The sequence below is a fragment of the Caretta caretta genome, chromosome 14 (assembly GCF_965140235.1).
Source record: "Caretta caretta isolate rCarCar2 chromosome 14, rCarCar1.hap1, whole genome shotgun sequence".
In the NCBI taxonomy this organism is placed as follows: Eukaryota; Metazoa; Chordata; order Testudines; family Cheloniidae; genus Caretta; species Caretta caretta.
The window spans coordinates 25,407,214-25,427,250 of NC_134219.1; the positions used below are offsets into that span (position 1 = coordinate 25,407,214).

Here is a 20,037-nt window from a genome sequence, read left to right on the forward strand (position 1 = left end):
TATCGCTGTATTACTCAGTATGGTCTTGCTGACATGACCTCTGCACTGCTTGGTTAGGATTTCATTCAGCTCCTCTATGTGATGCATATGCAAAGGAAGCCATGTCCTTCCATTTTGCTTGCTTACTGTGCATATCCTTCTAGTCTGTTCTCAGATATAATGGATTACGTGCTTTGCCATCTTGCTTCTCAGCACCTATTTGATATTTTCCTCCTAATATCCCACCTCCAGTTTAGCAAAGAGGATTTCAGGAAGTCTCCATGACTCCCCAAGATACACAAACCTCCTCACATTACCTTCTAGGATGTGTTTGGTGGATATAATCAAGCCTTCTACTCCCCAAGAGCAGGAAAATGACATCCTGGGGGGACCTCATACTCTCCCTACAGCAACACACTTGGAAACACTTGAGGAATAAAGACTGAACAGGGGGGAAATGATGGTCCCAGGCTAAAGAGATTTCTAGCCTGTATATAAAAACCTGGGAAACCCAAGCTGCAAAAACAAGAATCTGACAGCCTGTTTATCACTCAGGGTAAGGAGTATGTTCAACTCAATTTGCAGTTTTGTTTATTTACTAGGTAATCTGCTTTGATCTGTTTGCTATCACTTATAATCACTTAAAATCTATCCTTTTGTAGTTAATAAACTTATTTTATGCTTTAATCCAAACCAGTGTGTGTTTGACTAAGGTGTCTGGCTAAGCTCCCTGTAAGCTGCATGGCCATGGAGCAGTCTATCAAGGACCATGCAGGCGGGGAGAGGCACCCCTCCCTGGCCCAGCCCAGCCCCGCCAGAGCTGCCAGGGAGAGGAGCCCCGCCCCTGGCCTGGCCAGGCCTGGCCCAGGCCCACTGGAGCTGCAGGGTAGAGGAGCCTCTCCCCCAGATTGGCCCGGCCCAGCCCAGCCCCGCCCCACCGGAACAGCCACAGCCCAGGACTGGCACCCCTCCCCCGGCCCAGCCCAGCCCAGCCCAGCCCAGCCCAGCCAGAGCTGCCACGGCCAGGGAGAGGCACCTCTCACCCAGCCCCCAGCTGCTGCAGTGAGAGAGGGCTGGGGGGAGTCCTCTCTCCCCGCTGCAGCACTGGGGCAACCTGCACCCTAAACTCCTCATCGCCAGCCCCACCTGAGCCCACACACCAGCCCTCTGCCCCAGCCCCACCCCAGAGCCTTCACCCATAGCCAGAGCCCTCATCCCCCAGCACCCCAACCCTCTGCCCCAGCCCTGAGCCCCCATCCACACTCCAAACCTCTTGATCCCACCCCTGCCACACATCACCTCCATATTGGTGCACATAACAAAATTAATTCCTTACATGGCCATAAAAATTAGAGGGAACACTGGTGTCTGGGGAAAATCTCAGCTTGGTTAACACAAGAGTGCATGGTCCTCTTCACATTGTGGGAGAAGCAGACCAGGTAAACCCATATACTGGCCAGATTTGACCAGGCCAGGACAGTACTGCTCTGGGATCTTAGGCTGGTAGCTAGAGAGCCTGCATGTGACTGCAGCTGGGTGTGTCCCACCTGTGTGAACGCTGATGAAAGTGCAAGCTTGGAGGGCTTTGCAACTTGTCACAGCAGCACAATGAGTGGGATCCCAGGCTGGTGGGTCAGAGGGCTCAGTGGTACCCACGTTCCAGGTGGCAGCCCCTGGGGAACCCATCACAGTGGAGTCCCCCATGATGTCACTTTACCCCTTTTATATCTTCTTCCCACTTGCTGGAAAGCTCTTTTGCTGTGACCTGGGTCAAACAGTTCCCATTGAGTAGTGCTATCTCTGAGAGGTTTCTATTGTACACAGTTCCTGGGGTAATCCTTGTGCTTGCGTGCATTTCCTCAGTAAGTCTTTAACATTGTTTGGCCTTTTTACTGTTGTACCTGAAAGGCTGCTTGTGGGTGTTTTCAACCTCTCATGTTTCAGTAATACATACACAGCCAGACTTCACATACGATAGCACATACAATCCAACGAGCTATTAATGTATAGCAGATCAAGACTTTTAGAATGATACTTCACAAGGCATTCTTTGTACAAAACATATTGCAATTACATGCTAGTGGTGAATATTGGGATGCCAAGGTGTCACAACAACAGAAACATGGTGGAATGGTTGTCATGCCTGGAGTACAGGGATTGAAGAGTATGTGCTGTTCAGGAAAGACAGAAATAAAGGTAAAGGTGGTGGAGTAGCACTGTATATTAATAGTGAGATAGACTGTAAAGAAATTAGTGTGGTAGTGGGTAGGGGTGGCGAGTTACATGGGCTCATGGGTGCTCAGGCTCCAGCAATATTCAGGGCTGGGGGCGCTGCTCCACCAACCTTTGGAGCTGGGTCACTCCCCTTGGCGTCCACCTGCCCCCCCCCCCTCGGCTCCCAGAGCGTCCCTGCCTGAGTGAAAGTGGCACTGCTCTCCCTCGCCTGCCCCCGCTGCCGGCGCCGGCTGCTGTCTAAGGCTACAGCACAGCACAAGAGCAGTGCCAGCAGCCGGCTGAGGCAGCTGGCTGCTGCTGCTGCACCTCAGGAGGGGGAGGCAGAGGCACACACATGCTTGGCAGCCCTCCCCTCCCCTTCCCTGGCACAAGACATCTGGAGTGGACCTCACTCACCTGAGCAGCTGCTGGGGCTTCGGTGAGTGTTTGACCCTGTGATCCCCCTCCCCCGCAGTCACCGCTCCTGCCCCACACTGGGCAAGGGGCAGCTCCATCCCCCACCCCCAGTGAGGCTATGGCGAGGGGCAGCAGGGGAGGAAGGAAGCCACATGTGACAGCAGTCCCCTCCCCACAGCACCCACCACCCCCTCCCAGAGCCCACACCCCCTCTCCAGCCCCCAAACTCCCTCCCAGAGTCTGCATCCAATCTCTGTCCCAGAGCCTGCACCCCTCACCCCTTCCTGCACCCCCAGCCCCTGCCCCAGCCCAGAGCCTGCACCCAGCCCCCAAACTCCATCCCAGAGCCTGCTCTCCCACCCCTTCCCACACACCCTCTCCTGCCCCAAAACTCTCTCCCAGAGCCTGCACCCCAGCCCTCCGCACTCCCTCCCAGAGCCTGCATCCCTCCACCCATCCTGCACCCCCACCCCATGCCCCAGCCCAGAGCCTGCACCCAAACTCCAACCCAGAGCCTGTACTCCCACCCCTTTCCCACACACCCCCTCCTGCACCCAAACTCCCTCCTACACCCCCACCCCTTGCCCCAGCCCAGAGCCTACAACCAAACTCCAACCCAGAGCCTGCACCCCCTCCCTCAGCAGCCCCTCCCAACCCCAAACTCCCTCCCAGAGCCTGCACCCCCACGCCCAGCGCAGAGCCTGCACCCCTCCACCCATCCTGCACCCCCACCCCATGCCCCAGCCCGGAGCCTGCACCCAGCACCCAGACTCCATCCCAGAGCCCAAGCTCTCAACCATCCTACACCCTAATCCCCTGCCCCAACCCAAGGCCTGCCCCCAGACCTCCTCCCACCACCCAAACTCCCTCAGAGAGCCTTAGGCAGGTGGGGGGCGGAGTTGAGTGGGGGGGCGGGCTCTGAGCATTCTGGGCACCACCAAAATTTCTACAAACCTGCCGCCCCTGGTAGTGGGTGAAATGGAATCTGTTTAGGTCAAAATCACTTTGGGGAAGAAAGGTAATAGAGGCTCCACTGGAATAGTGCTTGTGGTATGCTACAAACCCCCTGAATCTAATTTGAATATGGGTAGAGACCTCTTTAATATTTTAATGAAATAAATACTACTGGGAATTATACAATTACAGGAGACTTCAATTTCCCAGATACAGATTGGAAGACAAGTGCTACTAATAATGGTCAGGGCCAGACATTCCTGGATGTGATGGCTGAAAGATTTCTTCATCAAACAGTCACCAAACCAACAAGTGGAAATGCCATTTTAAATTTAGTACTAGTAAGTAGTGAGGACCTCACAGAAGAGCTGGTTGTAGCGGACAACCTTGATTCGAGTGATCATGAGCTAATCCAGTTTAAATGAAATGGGAGGATAAACAAAAATAGATCTGCAACTAACGTCCTTGTTTTCAAAAGTTCAAACTTTATAAAATGAAGGGAAGTAGTTAGGGAAGTGGACTGAAGAACTCAGGGATCTGAATTTGGAGGAGGCTTACAATTACTTTAAGTAAAGGTTACAGAAACTATCTGAAGCCTACATCCTGAGCAAGAGGGGAAAATGCACAGGGGAAGGGTTGCAAACCAAGCTGGATGAAGCATCTCGAGCAGGTGATTAAGAGAAAGCCTACAAGGAATGAAAGGTAGGCTGGATCAGCAAAGAAAGCTACCTCTTGTATGTTAGAAAGTCTAGGTAAAAAGTGAGAACTGCCAAAAGCCAAGCAGAGCTGGACTTTGCAAAGGAAATTAAAACCAAGAGTAAAAGGTTCTAAAGCCCTTCTGGCCTTAAAGTCTATGAGTCTGTGAGATTTCAATGTACTGACTGCAGCAGAACAACGTTACCTGCACCACTCCAGTTCAACAACATGTTCCTGAAAATTAATGCCTTGTGCTGTTTTCCAGATGTAACATTTTCTTTGCGTGATGTTGTTTATTTTTATTTGAAGAAACACAGTAACAACTCTTTCATACTATGAGCTATTGTCTCAACCTATGTATTTCTCTTATGTGTTGATCAAAGAATATCAATTACCTTATTATCATCCATGACAGTATTGAGAGATTCAATCCACATTGGATCGATATCACCATCCAGCACCATCCACTTGGGACCATCATGTGTGACGTTGGCCAGCTCTCTCATGATTGATGAAAACAGTCCTAGAAAGATGACACACACTCCTTCATGATCACAGAACCTGGAACTTGCCCAATCAGTTTTCTACAACGTCCTTCTTAAATGCCAAATTAAAATCTCAGTGCATTTTATGATTCAAGTCATAAAAAACCATGTTACAGGATATCAGACTAATCTGCTTTGGGAGGAAAATGAACGTTATCAATTAATATCAATGAAAAAGATGGCAGGCCGGTGTGCAACTCGTTACTGTTGCGGAGTGTTGAGGGCAAGTAAACAGTGACTAGTGGGTACTCTACACTAACAGGGAAAGGAGGAAATATATTAAACAATATAAAGGTTTGGAAAACTGTTTTGAGTATAACTTGGAATTTCTTAAAAACTGCTTCATCAGCTGGAAGTACTGCCAGGGAACTCAAGGTGCATTAAGCACTGGGTCATGGCTTTGAATTAGAGAGATGGGGGGTGAGAACAAGAACAGAATGAGTGAATGACAGAACCACATGCTAGTGAAATCAAGGAGACTGAGGAAATAAAATGTCTCAGGGGAAGCAAATAATTAATGATAAGAACAAGAATGCTGGGAATATAGCAGCAATGCTGTAGAACAGAACAAAATGCCTCAAAACTATCATTTGTCAGTGCACAAATACTTTCACATTAAAATACCAAGAGAGACTTTGGGCTGCATGAAAAGTATCAAGCAAGAAGAAAAAATGTATCTCTTTTGGCAAATCCTCAAAACCATGGCTTTTGCCCAGGGTGAGCATTTTCTTGCGCAATCCAGAGTAGAGGAACTGGAGGCAGGCAAAAACCAAAAAGGAGGAAGAAAAGGAGTTTCTCAGCTGGAACTGGAGTTCTTGGAGAAGACTGTCAGTACAGAGCCCTCTGCTCTTGAGACAAACCTACACATTGCACCAAAGCCAGAAACCACCGGAAAGCTGTGGCCCTTGATTATGTCCCAAGCCATGAAGAGTTACATGAAGAGCTGTAATGTCTAAAGGAGGTGTGGCTGCCATGCACACTCAGTTTATTCCACTTCCTCACAATCCAACATGGACTCCAAAAACATGGAGATGGGAGTTGGGAATGTCAATCTGCTCCGGCACTCTACTCCAACACAGAGATGGGTTTCAGGTAAGACAACTTAAACAACGGCTGCTGGGTGGCTCATTGGAAAAAGGCATCCGATTTTGAGGTCAGGTCAAGAGAATAACGCTTCATAAAGGTATGAGCTGAACTCCCGCTATGCACAAATTCTACCACAGGGACCTTATGGATGCATGCTCCAGAAACTGCCTCAGACTGAGTTGTATTTGTTCTGATACCATTGGGGACGGAGACGCATAGCATCTCACAGTGCAGATCCCAATCCATTATGACAGCGGTTGAGAAGAAACCACCCCTCCACTAACCTTGTCTCTATATGCCATAAACTGGGGAGAAAGGGAAATCAACAGACAAGTTTGGTTGTACTAAGTCCTTTTAGAGTCCTATTAAGGGACCTTTTAGTAGGCAATGTGTGAAACCTGCCCTCCCCTAGGAACAAATGTAGTTTAGGGAAGAAAACAGGCAAACAGTCTGATTCAGAAGAAAATCAGTGACTGAGTGGGGGTCAATTTAGCATGAGAATGCAGACTTTTGTTAGGCTGTGTAAGGAGAGTGAGCTGCGGAAGCTCTCTGACTCACCTCACTGATGTTAGGGCTACAAGAAACACAGTTGTCGGGACAGCTGATGAAAAAAAACATTGCAGTGGGGAGTTCCTAAGCCTGGGTAGAATGAGGACAAGCTCCCGCAAAAGCACTGGCTCACGAAACATCAGCCAGTCCCTTTACAATGTCCCTAAAAGCAGAGCCCCCCTTGGAGTGGAATGTGATTTGCAGCTCTGCCTGGTGTGGGCTCACTCCAGGCACTGTTTGACCAAAGCTAGCCCTTGCCTTCACTCAGGTCAGACTCCACAGCCTCATCTGTGACCTGCACTTTGTTTCTGTCACTTGTGATTTAAGGTCTGTAGTTACAATCAGATGAAACTGGCACTGTAGGGGGTCAAAGGCAGAATACATTCTAGGGACGAATGGGCAGTTTATCTCTTGGAAGGAGGACAGTTGGGTATGATTTATTGGCAGCCTCTTCCTTCGCCTTCCTCTGCTTAAGGGACCAGGGCATAGGCGGTCCGGCCTAGTGGTCACAAATGGGCTGAGGTCTGCCCACCAGGGAAGATGTGTCTCTCTTACTGTTAGCCAGTCAGCAGCGCTGGTGGGTTAAAAAGAGAGCATGTGGCAAGCAGAAGTAATTTCTGAGGCCAGAGAAACCTTTCTGTAGCGGGGTGGATACCCGCTCGGGCCCAGAGGGATTTAAGATAGCCCTGGGAGAGGGCTGGGGCAGGGAAAGAGATGGGCTGATTGGCAGAGCAGCCACAGCTGGGGGCCATGCCCCAAACAGACCCATCGGGCCTTATAAAAATCAGGGAAGCCCCGGAGCAAGAGAGCACTCTCTCGCTAGCTCTGAGAGGGAGGGACCTGGCTGCAGAGACCTGAATAGAGGACCTAGTTTGGAGCAGGGCTGGGGAAAGGCCAAGGGAGCCGGGGAGCTCTGGCCTAGGAAAGCCCCAGGCTGCAGGCCTGGGAAGGCCTATTAGGTACGGGGGTTGCAGGGGCAGCCATGGATAGGCAGAGGCAGTAGGTCCAAACCCAACTTTGCCTGTGATGAGTGGCTCATACTGCAGTCTGGCACGGGGGCTAGCTGGTGACTGGCAGGAGCCTACGACTGAGGAGAGGTAGGGATAGTGGTTGGGGGGCTCCTCTGGGAGTGGGAGACCCAGAACTGTGGGGTAACGCCAGGGGGCAGCACATAGTGAAAGGGGCACTGGGGTCCTAGGAGGGACACGGGAGCCAGCAGCAAGGCAAGACACCGGCCTGAAGAGGGCACTCTGGAGGCTGGAACGCTAATTCCCTGAGATGACCAGCAGGAGGTGCCGCCGGTGAGTCTGCGTCCTGTTACACTTTCCATAAGTGCTGCTGTGGCTACGCTATTAATGGTGAGAACATGGTGAAATGTGTGCACGGAGCGGATGAGATGGAGTGGAACATGGTGCCCAGCTCATTCTCACCATAGTTACAGCATTCCTGGTTTTAAAGTACTCAGCGCTTTCTAGTTTAGTCCATCATTAGCAGCAGCCTGTCCAGGTTAGGAACTTTGAGTCTCTTGTATATGGGCAGGACAGCTGATTCTTAGGGTAGCTAGGTTAAAACAAGATTTATTCGAGAGCAATTTTCATCTGAAAGTCCGACTGGCTAAAGAATCCCATGTGCTCCATCAGCAATAAAGCATTAATACACTGTAGATATTAGATGTGTGTTTGTGCTTTGAGATCTATTGAAAACCACCACATAAGAGCAATGAACTATTAATATTATTGTTGTTGTTTACGAAGTTTACAGAAATACCCTTTCTGGTCAGTGGTTTATGTGAAAACACACCTACCATCTTTCCATTCTCTCGTTGCTGGGTTGATGATGCCAAAAAGTTCATCATTGGTGACTGCTTTGGGGTTGAGGTCTGTCCAGACAGGTCGTCGTTTCATTATCTGGTAAGTCTTATTCAGAGATTTCAGTACCTGAGATTTGCCTGTGCCAGCATTACCCACTACAAAGACAGAGTGCCGCACAGCCAGCAACTCTTCCAGCTGCACCACCTGCAAGAGACATCAACTAGAAAGCCCACCAAATTTCAGACCAAATTAACAACCACAAGTCCTGCTTTATTGAGCAGCCACATGGGACTATTAAGCCAGTTGCTCTCATAACAGTGTCTCCTTGCAAAGCGGAACAGAATCATTGCATTATTGTTAAGGATACAATTTAGTCACAGAGGTCACAGAAATCACAGATTCCATGTTTTTACTGGACCTCTGTGACTTCTTTGGCTTCAGCTGTCAGGAGCTGCAGCTGGGGCCAGAGCTGGGACTGTGTGGCCCCATCCTAAGACTTAGGCCAGGGCTGGAGCCTGGGCTGTGCCCCCACCCAGTGGTGATGGGGCTTGGATTATCAGTCCCCCCACCCACCGCAGCAGGGCTCGGGCTGTCAGTTACCTGCACCCATGGGGCTTCAGCTGTCATTCCTTCCCCCACCCCCAGTCATTTTTAGTAAGTCACAGGCAGGTCGAGGGCTCCTGTGAATTTTTGTTTATTGCCCACGACCGGTCCGTGACTTTTACTAACAATACCAGTGGCAAAGTCTTAACATTAATTACTGTTACACCAGCACTGAGCTAGCAGTGCCCAAAGTGCGGTTTGTGGAATTCTACAATATGGCTCAATTTAAAATGAGGTGTGGCCAGTCAAGACCTGTCCACGACTTGAACTATAAATACCCCTGACTAAATCTTAGGTGCTCTGGGGGGCTCCAGGACACCACTGCTGCTCTGGGGCAGGTGTCGGGGGGCCTCTGTTGCTCTGGTGGGGCCTCTGGATTGCCGCTGGTGCTGGAGGAAGGCTCCAGGGCACTGCTGGTGCTGCTGTGGGGGGAGGGGCTGGGAGCCACTGGTGCTGCTCGGGGCGGCCCTGAGGTCAGCTGCACTGGCCACTGCAGAAGTCCCGGAAAGTCATAGAAACCGTGACTTCCCTGACTTCTGTGACAGACTCGCAGCCTTACTTATTAGTTAAGAGAATACTGAAGGTTAAGTAAAGGTCTGAAGTTGGGATGAAAGAATCTCTCGCTTACTTTGAGTACAAAGTTGTCTTCAGCCTGCAGTTTGAGGTTTAACACAGCCTGTTTTACAAATGATTCAAAACTCAGGTCTCGTTTTCTGGGGACATCCAAAGCAGGAAAAAGATCCCCGATCAGCCCCATAAACACTGGCATATCGTCTGTCACAATCTTAGGAATGTTGAAGTCACGAAGAGAGCGCATAAGAACCTGGTCTTCGGGACGATCAGGGTCCCCTCTCTTAAGGGAGCCAGCAACAACCAGCACTGACTTAATTGCACGCAGGCCCCAGTCATAGTGATCCTAAACAGGGCAGAGTGAAAGGAGTCATTTACACTTAGCTGGCTTGCCAGAATACAAAACAAGGAAGCAGACAGTTCCAAATGGCCATGTAACCCAACAGCAGAAATTCATCTGAATCGTCTTCCATCTGCACAGTCCTTGCTACAGAATGCAGTAGCAGTCTGGCTGCTAGGACTTCCAACCCCATCTTCCTTAGGTGGGATTCAGCTGATATAGAATTCAGTAAGTACAGCAGCACTGGGAGGAGCTGAGGAGATCAGACCCTACCCCTCTGCCCCTCCAGTGCCCCCCTGGACCCCGGCTCCAGGGACACTAGGCCCCATGCAACTTCATCCTTCCCCCAGTCATGCGGGCCCAGAAAAGGAAGGAACACTAGGGTGGAGCCAACCCATGGGCAGAGACTCGGCCAGCAGGAGCCAACACAGAAGCAGTAACAGCAGCAGGCATCTTGGGACACTGATGATGTCATCAGGCTGCTGACAAGAGTTTTAACTCGGAACACTCATACCTCTCTGCTGATTGGCTGCTGGGTCACCTCCTTTATCCCCCTCTCAAAGTCTCTCCATCCTCACTCCAGCTGACCTCCAGCCTTCTGTCCCTTCACCCTCCTCTCCTGAGACTGACCAATTCATTTCATATACATTCCAAGGACGCAATCATATGGCCATGAAGTCCTGTTGCTACAAACCTGCGCTGGATTTTAACTACCTGCCAAAAGATGAAAGGCTCCTTCTTCCATTACTAAACCTGAGACACTCAAAATGATTATGATTCAGCATGTTTATTATGGTAGGAGAAGCTGCTGGCTGTGGGGCAACCAAGAACGGGGCCCATTGTGCTAGCACTGTACAAACACAGTAGCAGACAGACCCACATTTTCCCCCCCCACCCCGTTCACACAACGTGCCAATTACAGTACCCCATGCACGTCTTCCCTTAATCAGCAGTGCCTGCATGCAGGGAATCTTGTGGATGTGCACTTACACGTGTCAGTCAAGTTGGTCAGAGCTTAGAGTAGAAAGAGAAGGAGGACTTGGGGCACTTTAGAGACTAACAAATTTATTTGAGCATAAGCTTTCGTGAGCTACAGCTCACTTCATCGGATGCATTCAGTGGAAAATACAGTGGGGAGATTTATATACACAGAGAACATGAAACAATGGGTGTTGCCATACACACTGTTATGAGAGTGATCAGGTAAGGTGAGCTATTACCAGCAGGAGAGCGGGGGGTAGAGCTTAGTGTTACTGGTCATTAGGAGACTGACATATTTAATTGTGTTTTATAGCTCATGAAACAGACTCACCTGTTTGGACAGGAGCTCTTTGCATAATTGGTAAAGAGTAATGAATTTCCTGGCTAACAACCGTGCCTCAATGAACCCCTCAGCCACCAACATGATTTCACAGATCAGTTCAAAGTCTGGCACAACCATTGCACATGGCCTAAAAGCAAGGATGGGAAAAATAATTACAGAGCTATATTTCTGCTTCAACCAAGGAACAAACACAACTTTGCTGGCAAGAGTTTCAGCACTGTGACTGAGAGGGATAGCTGAGGCCGGGGTTGGTTTCGATTCTGAGGAGGCATGTAAAACAAAAAGCCCACAAAGCTACAATTGTAGAATCAGAGAGATGTAGGGTTGGAAGGGACTTTGAAAGGTCATCTAGTACATGCCCCAGGATTAAGTACACCTAGACCATCCCCAACAGAGGTTTGTCCAACCTGCTCTTAAAAACCTCCCATGATGAGGATTCACCAATAATGTCTCCTACACCAGTTACAAACAACTTCATATCGCGGCTACAAAATCAATCTTCGAGACAAGCAGCAGCTCTGTGTACTCACCCTATCTCAGGCACTAACATACAGACTGATGTCAATGCAGACAACGTGTAATGTGAGGGGAAGGGAGAGAAACACTGACTTCACCTTGGAAGTCTAAGCGCCACCCAGACTAAGGCAACTACTTTCACTAATGCAAAGGCTGGGACGGATCACTCCCAACACATTGTCAGTGTCCAAGCTCAGAGACAAAGGAGGACAAGCTGGCTACGGTCTCTTCACATGCTGACAGGATGGGAGGGCGGGGGAGAGAAAGCCTGAGGCACAGAGAGAGTCAAAGACAGAGGGGCTCATGCTGCTGGCACATGGGTCTCTCTGGCACTCCTACTCATTGCAGAACATGGCTGGAAGCCACTAATTGATATAGTCACCCTCATTCAGAACCCCAGCCCTCTTTGAGCCCAGAGGTGTAACTCCTGGTATTCCCCCTCCCATCCTCCAATACTCTGGTGGCAGCTGTTTGTCAAATAGCTTGGCATATTTGCAAGAAAACATAAGGGCCTACAAAGCAGGCAATAGTGTTCTACAGAGGGGATGGCCCTAGGGAGCAGGATGATGCTGCTGACAGCAGATGTGACTGTCAGATAGTGAGGGTGTTTTGCCAATACAATGAAAGGTGCTTACTGAGCTCTGGCTACACAGGTATGTCTTCTACACCTATGGTTGCCCTGAGTCAGCTAACTGGGGCTCATAAACTTGTGGCGTAGATGTTTGGACTCTAACCCGACCCCAAATGGCTACCCTGCAGTCAAACAGCCCCTTAGCCTGATCCCTGCAAGCCCGATCCCTGCAAGCCCAAGTCAGCTGACATGGGCCAAACGCGGGTGTTTAATTGCAGTGCAGACATACCCTAAGGGACAGATTTCAAAGGTATTTAGGAACCTGAAGATGCAGATAGGTATCTACCTGCATCTTTAAGTGCTTAAATATCCTTAAACAACTGGCCCTAAGTCTCCTCCGCGTCTAGAAGAGGTACGGCATGGGCCATGGTGAGGCAAGCCTCCCAGGACTTACTGCTCTCCAGGGTGAAAGGGGTCATCACAAGGGTTGAGAGGGCAGCTCTGTCAGCACGGTCTGTGCCATACTAGGCCCCTCCGCTGAGACTGACATTGAGCTAATCAGAGTTGGGCAAGATCTTCTGGACAAACAGTAAGTTCACCAAAAAAAAAAGCATTTTGTGGGCATGAATGGGGGCTGAATTTGGGAAACAGTTTTGGCTGAAAAGCAAATAAAAAATAAAATTGGAAATGTCAAACCGTTCAATTTGACATTTACACTGTGAACCATTTCGACATTTTGTTTTCAATCGGTATTTTGTTTAGAAAATGTCACTTTGAATAAACAATAGAAACATTTTGTTTGACCTAACAAAATGTTTTCAGTTTTTTGTTTCAGAAAAAAAAAAGTATTTGCTTAGAAAAACTGTTTTTTCCCTCATCTTTTCAGGCCACCCACCAATGATCAATTCTTTGCTCAGCTCTAGGGCCAATGAATATGAACTGACGGTAGGGTTTGTAATGTGTCACACTAGGAACTGGACTGGCCAATCCATTTTGCAGAGGCTGCTGAATAACCATGAGGTGGCAACAACCTTTGGCCACCACCAGCTTGGGCCAGATTTGACCTTGTGATGAAAGGATTCCATCACCATGCCCCTGAGCCAGCCAGCTGCCAAAAGCTGCTTTTAACAGCTCAGAGACTTGTGCCTCTTTCTCTTCCCTGTACGATCATAAACCAAGACTTTTTGTCCAAGATCTGAGCTATCTATTAATAAAAGTGAATGGAAAGGCAGCTGTGTTCTGAGTCCCCTGACGACACTGACAAAAGTGAAGGAACTAGTTTATTAAATGGGGCACAAAAGCTGATCTGAACCTTACCTGAAAAGAGCTTTCAAGTTCTCGGGCAGTTCAGTTCGTCCAGCATAGCCAGGGTTCATTGTAATGAAAATGCCAACAGAAGGAATCAAATTGATGTCTTCTCCAAGGAAATTGAAACGTTGCTTTTTGTCCCTTATGGCATCCTGTATACTTTTCACCTGAGAACCGGAGTCACTGTTTTAGTTTGAGCATTCAGCTATAAAGAACAGACCACAGTATAGTATCTGTGCTAACTTATTTCTGCTGGGTCCCCTTGAGAAGTCTGTGGTTTATAGCTGTTCTTTTACTAACAACTTTGTACAGTTTGCTGGGCAGGGAACCTATATGACACTGGAATGCAAACTACAATAGGGACAAAAATCCCCAGTTATCATAGATTCATAGATTCCAAAGCCAGAAGGGACTACTGTGATCATCCAGTCTGACCCCCTGCATAACACAGGCCAGAGAACTGACCCAAAGAAATTTCTAGAGCAGAAAAACTTTTAGAAAAACATCCAATCTTGATTTTAAAATTGTCAGTGACGGAGCATCCACCATGGCCTTTGGTAAGTTGATACAATGGCTAATTACTCTCACTGTTAAAAATGTACGGTATGTATTCTTTCCCATCTGAATTTGTCTAGCTTCAACTTTCAGTCATTGGCTTGTTCTGTACTGAAGAACCCATTATTAAGTATTTGTTCCCCATGTAGGTACTTACAGACTGTGATCAAGTCACCCCTTAATCTTCTCTTTGTTAAGCTAAATAGACTGAGTTCTTTGAGTCTGTCACTGTAAGGCAGGTTCTCCAATCCTTTAATCATTCTTCTGACCCTTCTCTGAATCCTCTGCAATTTATTAACATCCTTCTTGAACTGTGGGCACCAGAACTGGACACAGGATTCCAGCAGTGATTAATAAATCAATCAATGTATAATGTACAAATGTACCTATTCTATAGACTAGACCAAAGGCTCCCGAACTGGGGTTCACAGAGCCCTGGTGCAATCCCAAATATCAGGGGAGGGGACCTGTGAGACAATCAATATATTAAAAACATGCTCTGTGCTGTGGTAAAGTTTGAGAACCCCTGCCCTAGGCAGATGTAGTCCAAAAATACTTTCCAATAGGACAAGCTGCACTGACATTAAACATACACCTTCACTTCATTTTCTTGTGCTCCAATGCAAATAAATGAAACACAGAAGCAGTGTTACATATTCTCGCTGGGAGTTTCATAAAGGTATAACCATTTCATGTAAAAACTGGTGCTACTGTATGATACTGTAATGTTATTTATTTATTTACTACTTCCAATTTTTAGAATACAATTTCAGGAGCCCATCTAGTGCTCTGGGCGCCTGTCCCATAAATGAGAAATCACCACACAAACAAAAGCACTGCCCTTAAGTCTCTCTCTCAGCCCACACTAAACCTCAACAGCCTGACCCCAGAGTGGGAAAATTTGGGCTTTGCAGCATGCCTGGAAGGCTCACCACTCCAGGCTCTGGCACACCAAGGCATGGGAGAGCATTCCAAACCCATGGCCCCTCCCAGAGAATACCCTGACAGACACTCCTTCTCATTCATAGTCAGGGAGCTCCCAGCTTGGGCACCGCTGCTGATCTCCACCGTGGTGGTATGGCACAGAGAGGTGATCTCTCATAACAAATGCACATTACAGAATATGGGTCCAATGTGCTGTACAGTATCCAGGGCCTTGCCTACAGAGGCCTCCTTTGCTCTCCACCTTTATGCTCCATAGCAGGAAGACCGCTACCAGGTAAAGATAAGGATAAGAATGGCCATATTGAATCGGACCAGTGGTCCATCTAGCCCAGTACCCTGTCTTCCAACAGTGGCCAGTGCCAGATGCTTCTGAAGGAATGAACAGAACAGGGCAATTTATCGAGTGATCCATCCCCTGTCACCCAGTCCCAGCTTCTGGCAGGTGGAAGTTCAGGGACACCCAGAGCATGGGGATGCATCCCTGATCATCTTGGCTAAGAGCCATTGATAGATCTATCCTCCAAGAAAGTATCTAATTCTTTTTGAACCCAGTTATACTTTTAGGATGATACAACTCTATCTAAGATTCCACTATTTTAGGATAGCGTCTGAAATTTCACAGCCAGCCTTGCTCTCCTGGTAGGCAGGACCATTTGAAGGCTGCTAAAACCACAGGAGAGAGACAAATCATCTGATGGTTGAATCCAATTGACACACAGCAGGAATCTAAGTAATCTGCAGACAACCCAAAAGCTCCACAAATTTCTTCTCAGAGCTAAAGGAGATAATCTGATGGCACTTCTAACCCACTAATCTAGGAACCATCATCTTTCAGGACAGCTATGGAACTCTCCCAAAGTAGCCATTTGTCCCAGTCACACAGGTGGAAACACTCTCGACTTAAACTTTGCTTATGACAGTTTATCAACCTCCAACCGTTACAAATGAAAGCAGAGAACTGATAAAATAATTTACAAGTGGTTCATAAAAACCTGAGCCATCACTATAGAGGAAGGAGGACTCTCCCACAGCCGCAACCATAGAACCCCGTCAGAACCACTGCAGAGATTACAGCATCTCACCAGCTCAACTTAGCCCATCCAGAGTGCTGTTACCTGACCTCAGCCCTCAACCCAAGGATGGTCTGAAGAATTATCATCGCACTTCACACCAGGATGAAATACCCACCCATCCTCCTTGTCTAACACTGGGCCAGACACAGCGACAGAGGCTGGAAAGGCCTGAGGGTTGTCCATGGCACCATCTGTAATTCGCAATTCCCAAGGCAGTGTCACCAGCCTGAGAAGTACTACAAACCCTCCCCGCCCCACATCTGCTATCTGATGCCCCCCAGCCAGTACTGCTCACAGGTGCCTGGGGTGCAACCAGAATTTTCCTAAGAAGGGGGCCCAGGTTACCTGCCAGGTGGCATGGGCACAGAAGAGATGGAGGAGGAAGCATGAGGAGATGGCTGCCCAGTGGTTCTGGGAAGCAGGAAGCCAGGTGAGAGAGATCAGCTGGGATCTCTCTCCTCCACTCCTCTCCCATCAGAGAGACTAGGACCAACTGGGACCTCCCCTCCTACCGGGCAGTGTCTATGGCCAAGTGGGAGAACCTGGGGCCTCCTCATTGCACTCCTGCAAGATGCTGTAGGGAAGTTTTATTATTCCCAAGCAAACTGGCATCGAACTAGCTGAGCACTTGAGTAAGATCACTTAGGTAATATTTCATGAGACACTGTATCAAATACTATATAACAAATATAGCTATGTGCCACCTACTCTGTTCCTTCTATTAACTTCCTGTTTCTCTTGTTTGCTCATTTTATTGATCACATCTCTATACTTCTCATTTATCAAGTTCACAGCAGATTTGAATCTTTTAATGCTAACTAATGTTTTACTTAACATTATTTTCAGTGAGGGAAAGGATCTCCCCATTTTTTCACTAGTGGAATCAGAACAGCACTGAGCTGTCTTAAATTGTGACCAATTGCCTTTCTTCTGTAAGAAACCATACTGACATTAGCAGTATGAATAAGACAACCCATGACATATTGCCACGGCTGCTCCTAATGGCAGCTAGAAAACATGACAGAACAGCACTAGTGCCGCTCATTCAGTTGCAGCATTCTAACTCCTGGAGAAAGAACCATTCAAAGTTGAGTCATCTCTGGGTTCCTTCGGTCAAGCTTCCCTTTTTATTTATATATCCTCAAGGACCCCCTTTAGTGTGGACTTTAAACTGTAATGTGACAGAACACAAGTTAAGAAAGAATGATTCATAAACTCATCTAAGCAGTCAGGTGCTTCTTTGGGGATGTCAGGTGATCTAATGCTTATGACATGTCAATATTATCTAGACTGTCCCAATATTATGGGCTTTGTTTTATATACACTATACCCCCACCCCCTGAAAAAAGTGTCCCGGTTTTTCACACTTACTTACAAAATGTAATGTGATGTAAGAGAAATCCAGCCAGTTAGCGTGACCTTGTCCATTTAGCCCAGGGCTTCTCAGCTCGGGGGTCAGGAACAAGCGTCAGGGGGTTGTGACAGCATTGCCCTTCCCATAGAGCCAAATCATGGCTAGACCCCAGCTACACTGGAGGAGGGTCTCGGGGGTTCTTGGTGTGGAAAAGCAGACCCCAGTATGAAGAGGCTGAGTACCAGTGACATAAAGAAATGGGCACTTATAGCTTGGCCAGTTTGACCTCACCAAATTTTCTGGGTGCAGCCTGCAGGTTTCACACCCTCTGTGTTTTGATCTGAGTTTGGAATCATATGCTCTCAACACTCAAAGCATAACTCAGCTGAATCTGCCAGGTTTCAGTGAGTCCCTTGGGGAACCAGCAAGGAAATTCACTGGTTAGGGGCACACCTTTCAGTGACCCCCCTTTTCCTGCCTGTGGTGCCAAAGGTGAATGTGAAAAGAATGTTTAGCAAAGATTTGTATGGACCTGGGCTAGTTTTGCTGCTGGGCAAAAAATGCTCGTTTCATCCAAAACTAGCACAGCTCTAACCTCCTTACTGGTTACTATTTCCTGATGTCACCTTTATCTTATTATGACATTGACACATGTAATGCAAGCCTTAGTATGCAACCTCTGGAATGAAAATTCAAACTCTCAGGCTACGGATCATGAGAAAAGGACCAGAAACATGTTGGAAGGAAAAAGAAAAGGAGTACTTGTGGCACCTTAGCGACTAACCAATTTATTTGAGCATGAGCTTTCGTGAGCTACAGCTCACTTCATCGGATGCATACCGTGGAAACTGTAGAAGACATTATATACACAGAGACCAGGAAACAATACCTCCTCCCACCCCACTCTCCTGCTGGTAATAGCTTATCTAAAGTGATCACTCTCCTTAAAATGTGTATGGTAATCAAGGTGGGCCATTTCCAGCACAAATCCTCAGTTTGTGTGGGGGGGTGGAGGGTGAGAAAACCTGGATTTGTGCTGGAAATGGCCCAACTTGATTACACATTTTAAGGAGAGTGATCACTTTAGATAAGCTATTACCAGCAGGAGAGTGGGGTGGGAGGAGGTATTGTTTCATGGTCTCTGTATATATAATGTCTTCTGCAGTTTCCACAGTATGCATCCGATGAAGTGAGCTGTAGCTCACGAAAGCTTATGCTCAAATAAAGTGGTTAGTCTCTAAGGTGCCACAAGTACTCCTTTTCTTTTTGCAAATACAGACTAACACGGCTGTTACTCTGAAACCTGTCATGTTGGAAGGAAGAAAAGCAAGAGGCAAAGCGGGGAAGAAGATTTAATAGCTCTTTCCCATCTCTGCTTTCCATGGTTCTGTGCTATCAATGTATCCTCAATATATACATGCATAAAGGCTGTAGCTCTCCCTGGGAGATCCAGCAGAATGACTCCCACTGACTTCAGTGGGCTTTGAATCAGCCCGAGAATCCCTCTTCCCCACATAAAAACCTATTTCCATCTCGTCTCCATATGGAAAGAAAGACAGATTTACTGGCCACGATAAGCATGTAGGTTACAGTAAAGTCAGTTCTCAGCACTAAAATTAAGCTTTGTAATTGTTGCACAAGGGGTTAATAATACAAACTCTCATCATCCTAGTAGAATAATTTTGCATGTGAAAAGTTGCCATAAGAATTTCCCTCAAAATGATCAAGCATTGCTCTGCTTGGTTCCACTTTTCTGTCCGATGGAGAAAAATAAGGTGCCTACAATGGTGGGTGCATGAAGGGTCTGGGCTATTCTAGCTATGAGGTACCAGTTTCAGCCACAGCATCATGCAAAAGCAAGTATCTGGGGTAACCCAGATGTGCAAATTGGGAAAAAAATCTATCATTTGGAAGAACTGGCTGAGCAAGGGCATCATATGGCTCTCTACACTGGTCAAGGATGAGGGCTGTGTCTCTTTTCTAATTCTAAAGCAAAGATATGACCTGCCACCCTCAGCAGAGTGCAAATACTTTGTGGGAAGGGGAGTTATCACAGCCCGTGACAGAACCCCAATGGCAGAGCATGTTACAGCATGTTAATAATGCTTCGGTGGCTCTCAAGCTACACCTGATATAGCAAAAGTCTCTATTCAAAATGTACAGGACACACAGGAGTTGTGCAAGAAGGGGCCTGGCCATCTGATGTTTGTTGGTGCAGTATAAAGAAAAACAAACCCTGATGAATATGCTATGGGACTGTACAACGATCAGGCAACTGTGGAAAGTGGTAGACACGAGTGAACTTAATTTCAGCACTCAAGCTTCAGCTGAAAATTACACCTGGGTTTAACTCCACCACAAAGACTTTGGTGCTTGATGGCTGCAATAATCACCAAGTTCATTACTGAGAGTATTCTTCACTTACCTGTACAGCCACCACTGAAAGGACCTCCACTGAGATTCTATTAAACTCATCAAAACAACCCCAGGCACCCGTCTGGGAAAGGCCTTTGTAAATATTTCCACAAGACTGCAACAAAAGAAGTTCAAGAGCAAAATTGCCAATGGCATTAGTTTCAGAGAAAAATGGATAATTTATTTTCCACCCTATTTATTTATAACAATCT

General features: G+C 47.6%; 1 protein-coding gene across 2 annotated transcripts in view; it reads right to left on the bottom strand.

Annotated features, from left to right (window-relative positions):
• DNAH9 (dynein axonemal heavy chain 9) overlaps positions 1–20,037 on the bottom strand; it is a 402,358-nt gene that overhangs the window by 280,415 nt on the left and 101,906 nt on the right. For both annotated transcript variants that reach the window (XM_075119375.1, XM_048817608.2), the window contains 6 exons: positions 19,836–19,940; positions 13,493–13,650; positions 11,077–11,215; positions 9,483–9,770; positions 8,245–8,455; positions 4,656–4,783 (listed from right to left, as the gene is read on the bottom strand). In XM_075119375.1, coding sequence (XP_074975476.1) covers positions 4,656–4,783; positions 8,245–8,455; positions 9,483–9,770; positions 11,077–11,215; positions 13,493–13,650; positions 19,836–19,940 — 1,029 coding nt within the window. The remainder of the gene's footprint in view (positions 1–4,655; positions 4,784–8,244; positions 8,456–9,482; positions 9,771–11,076; positions 11,216–13,492; positions 13,651–19,835; positions 19,941–20,037) is intronic.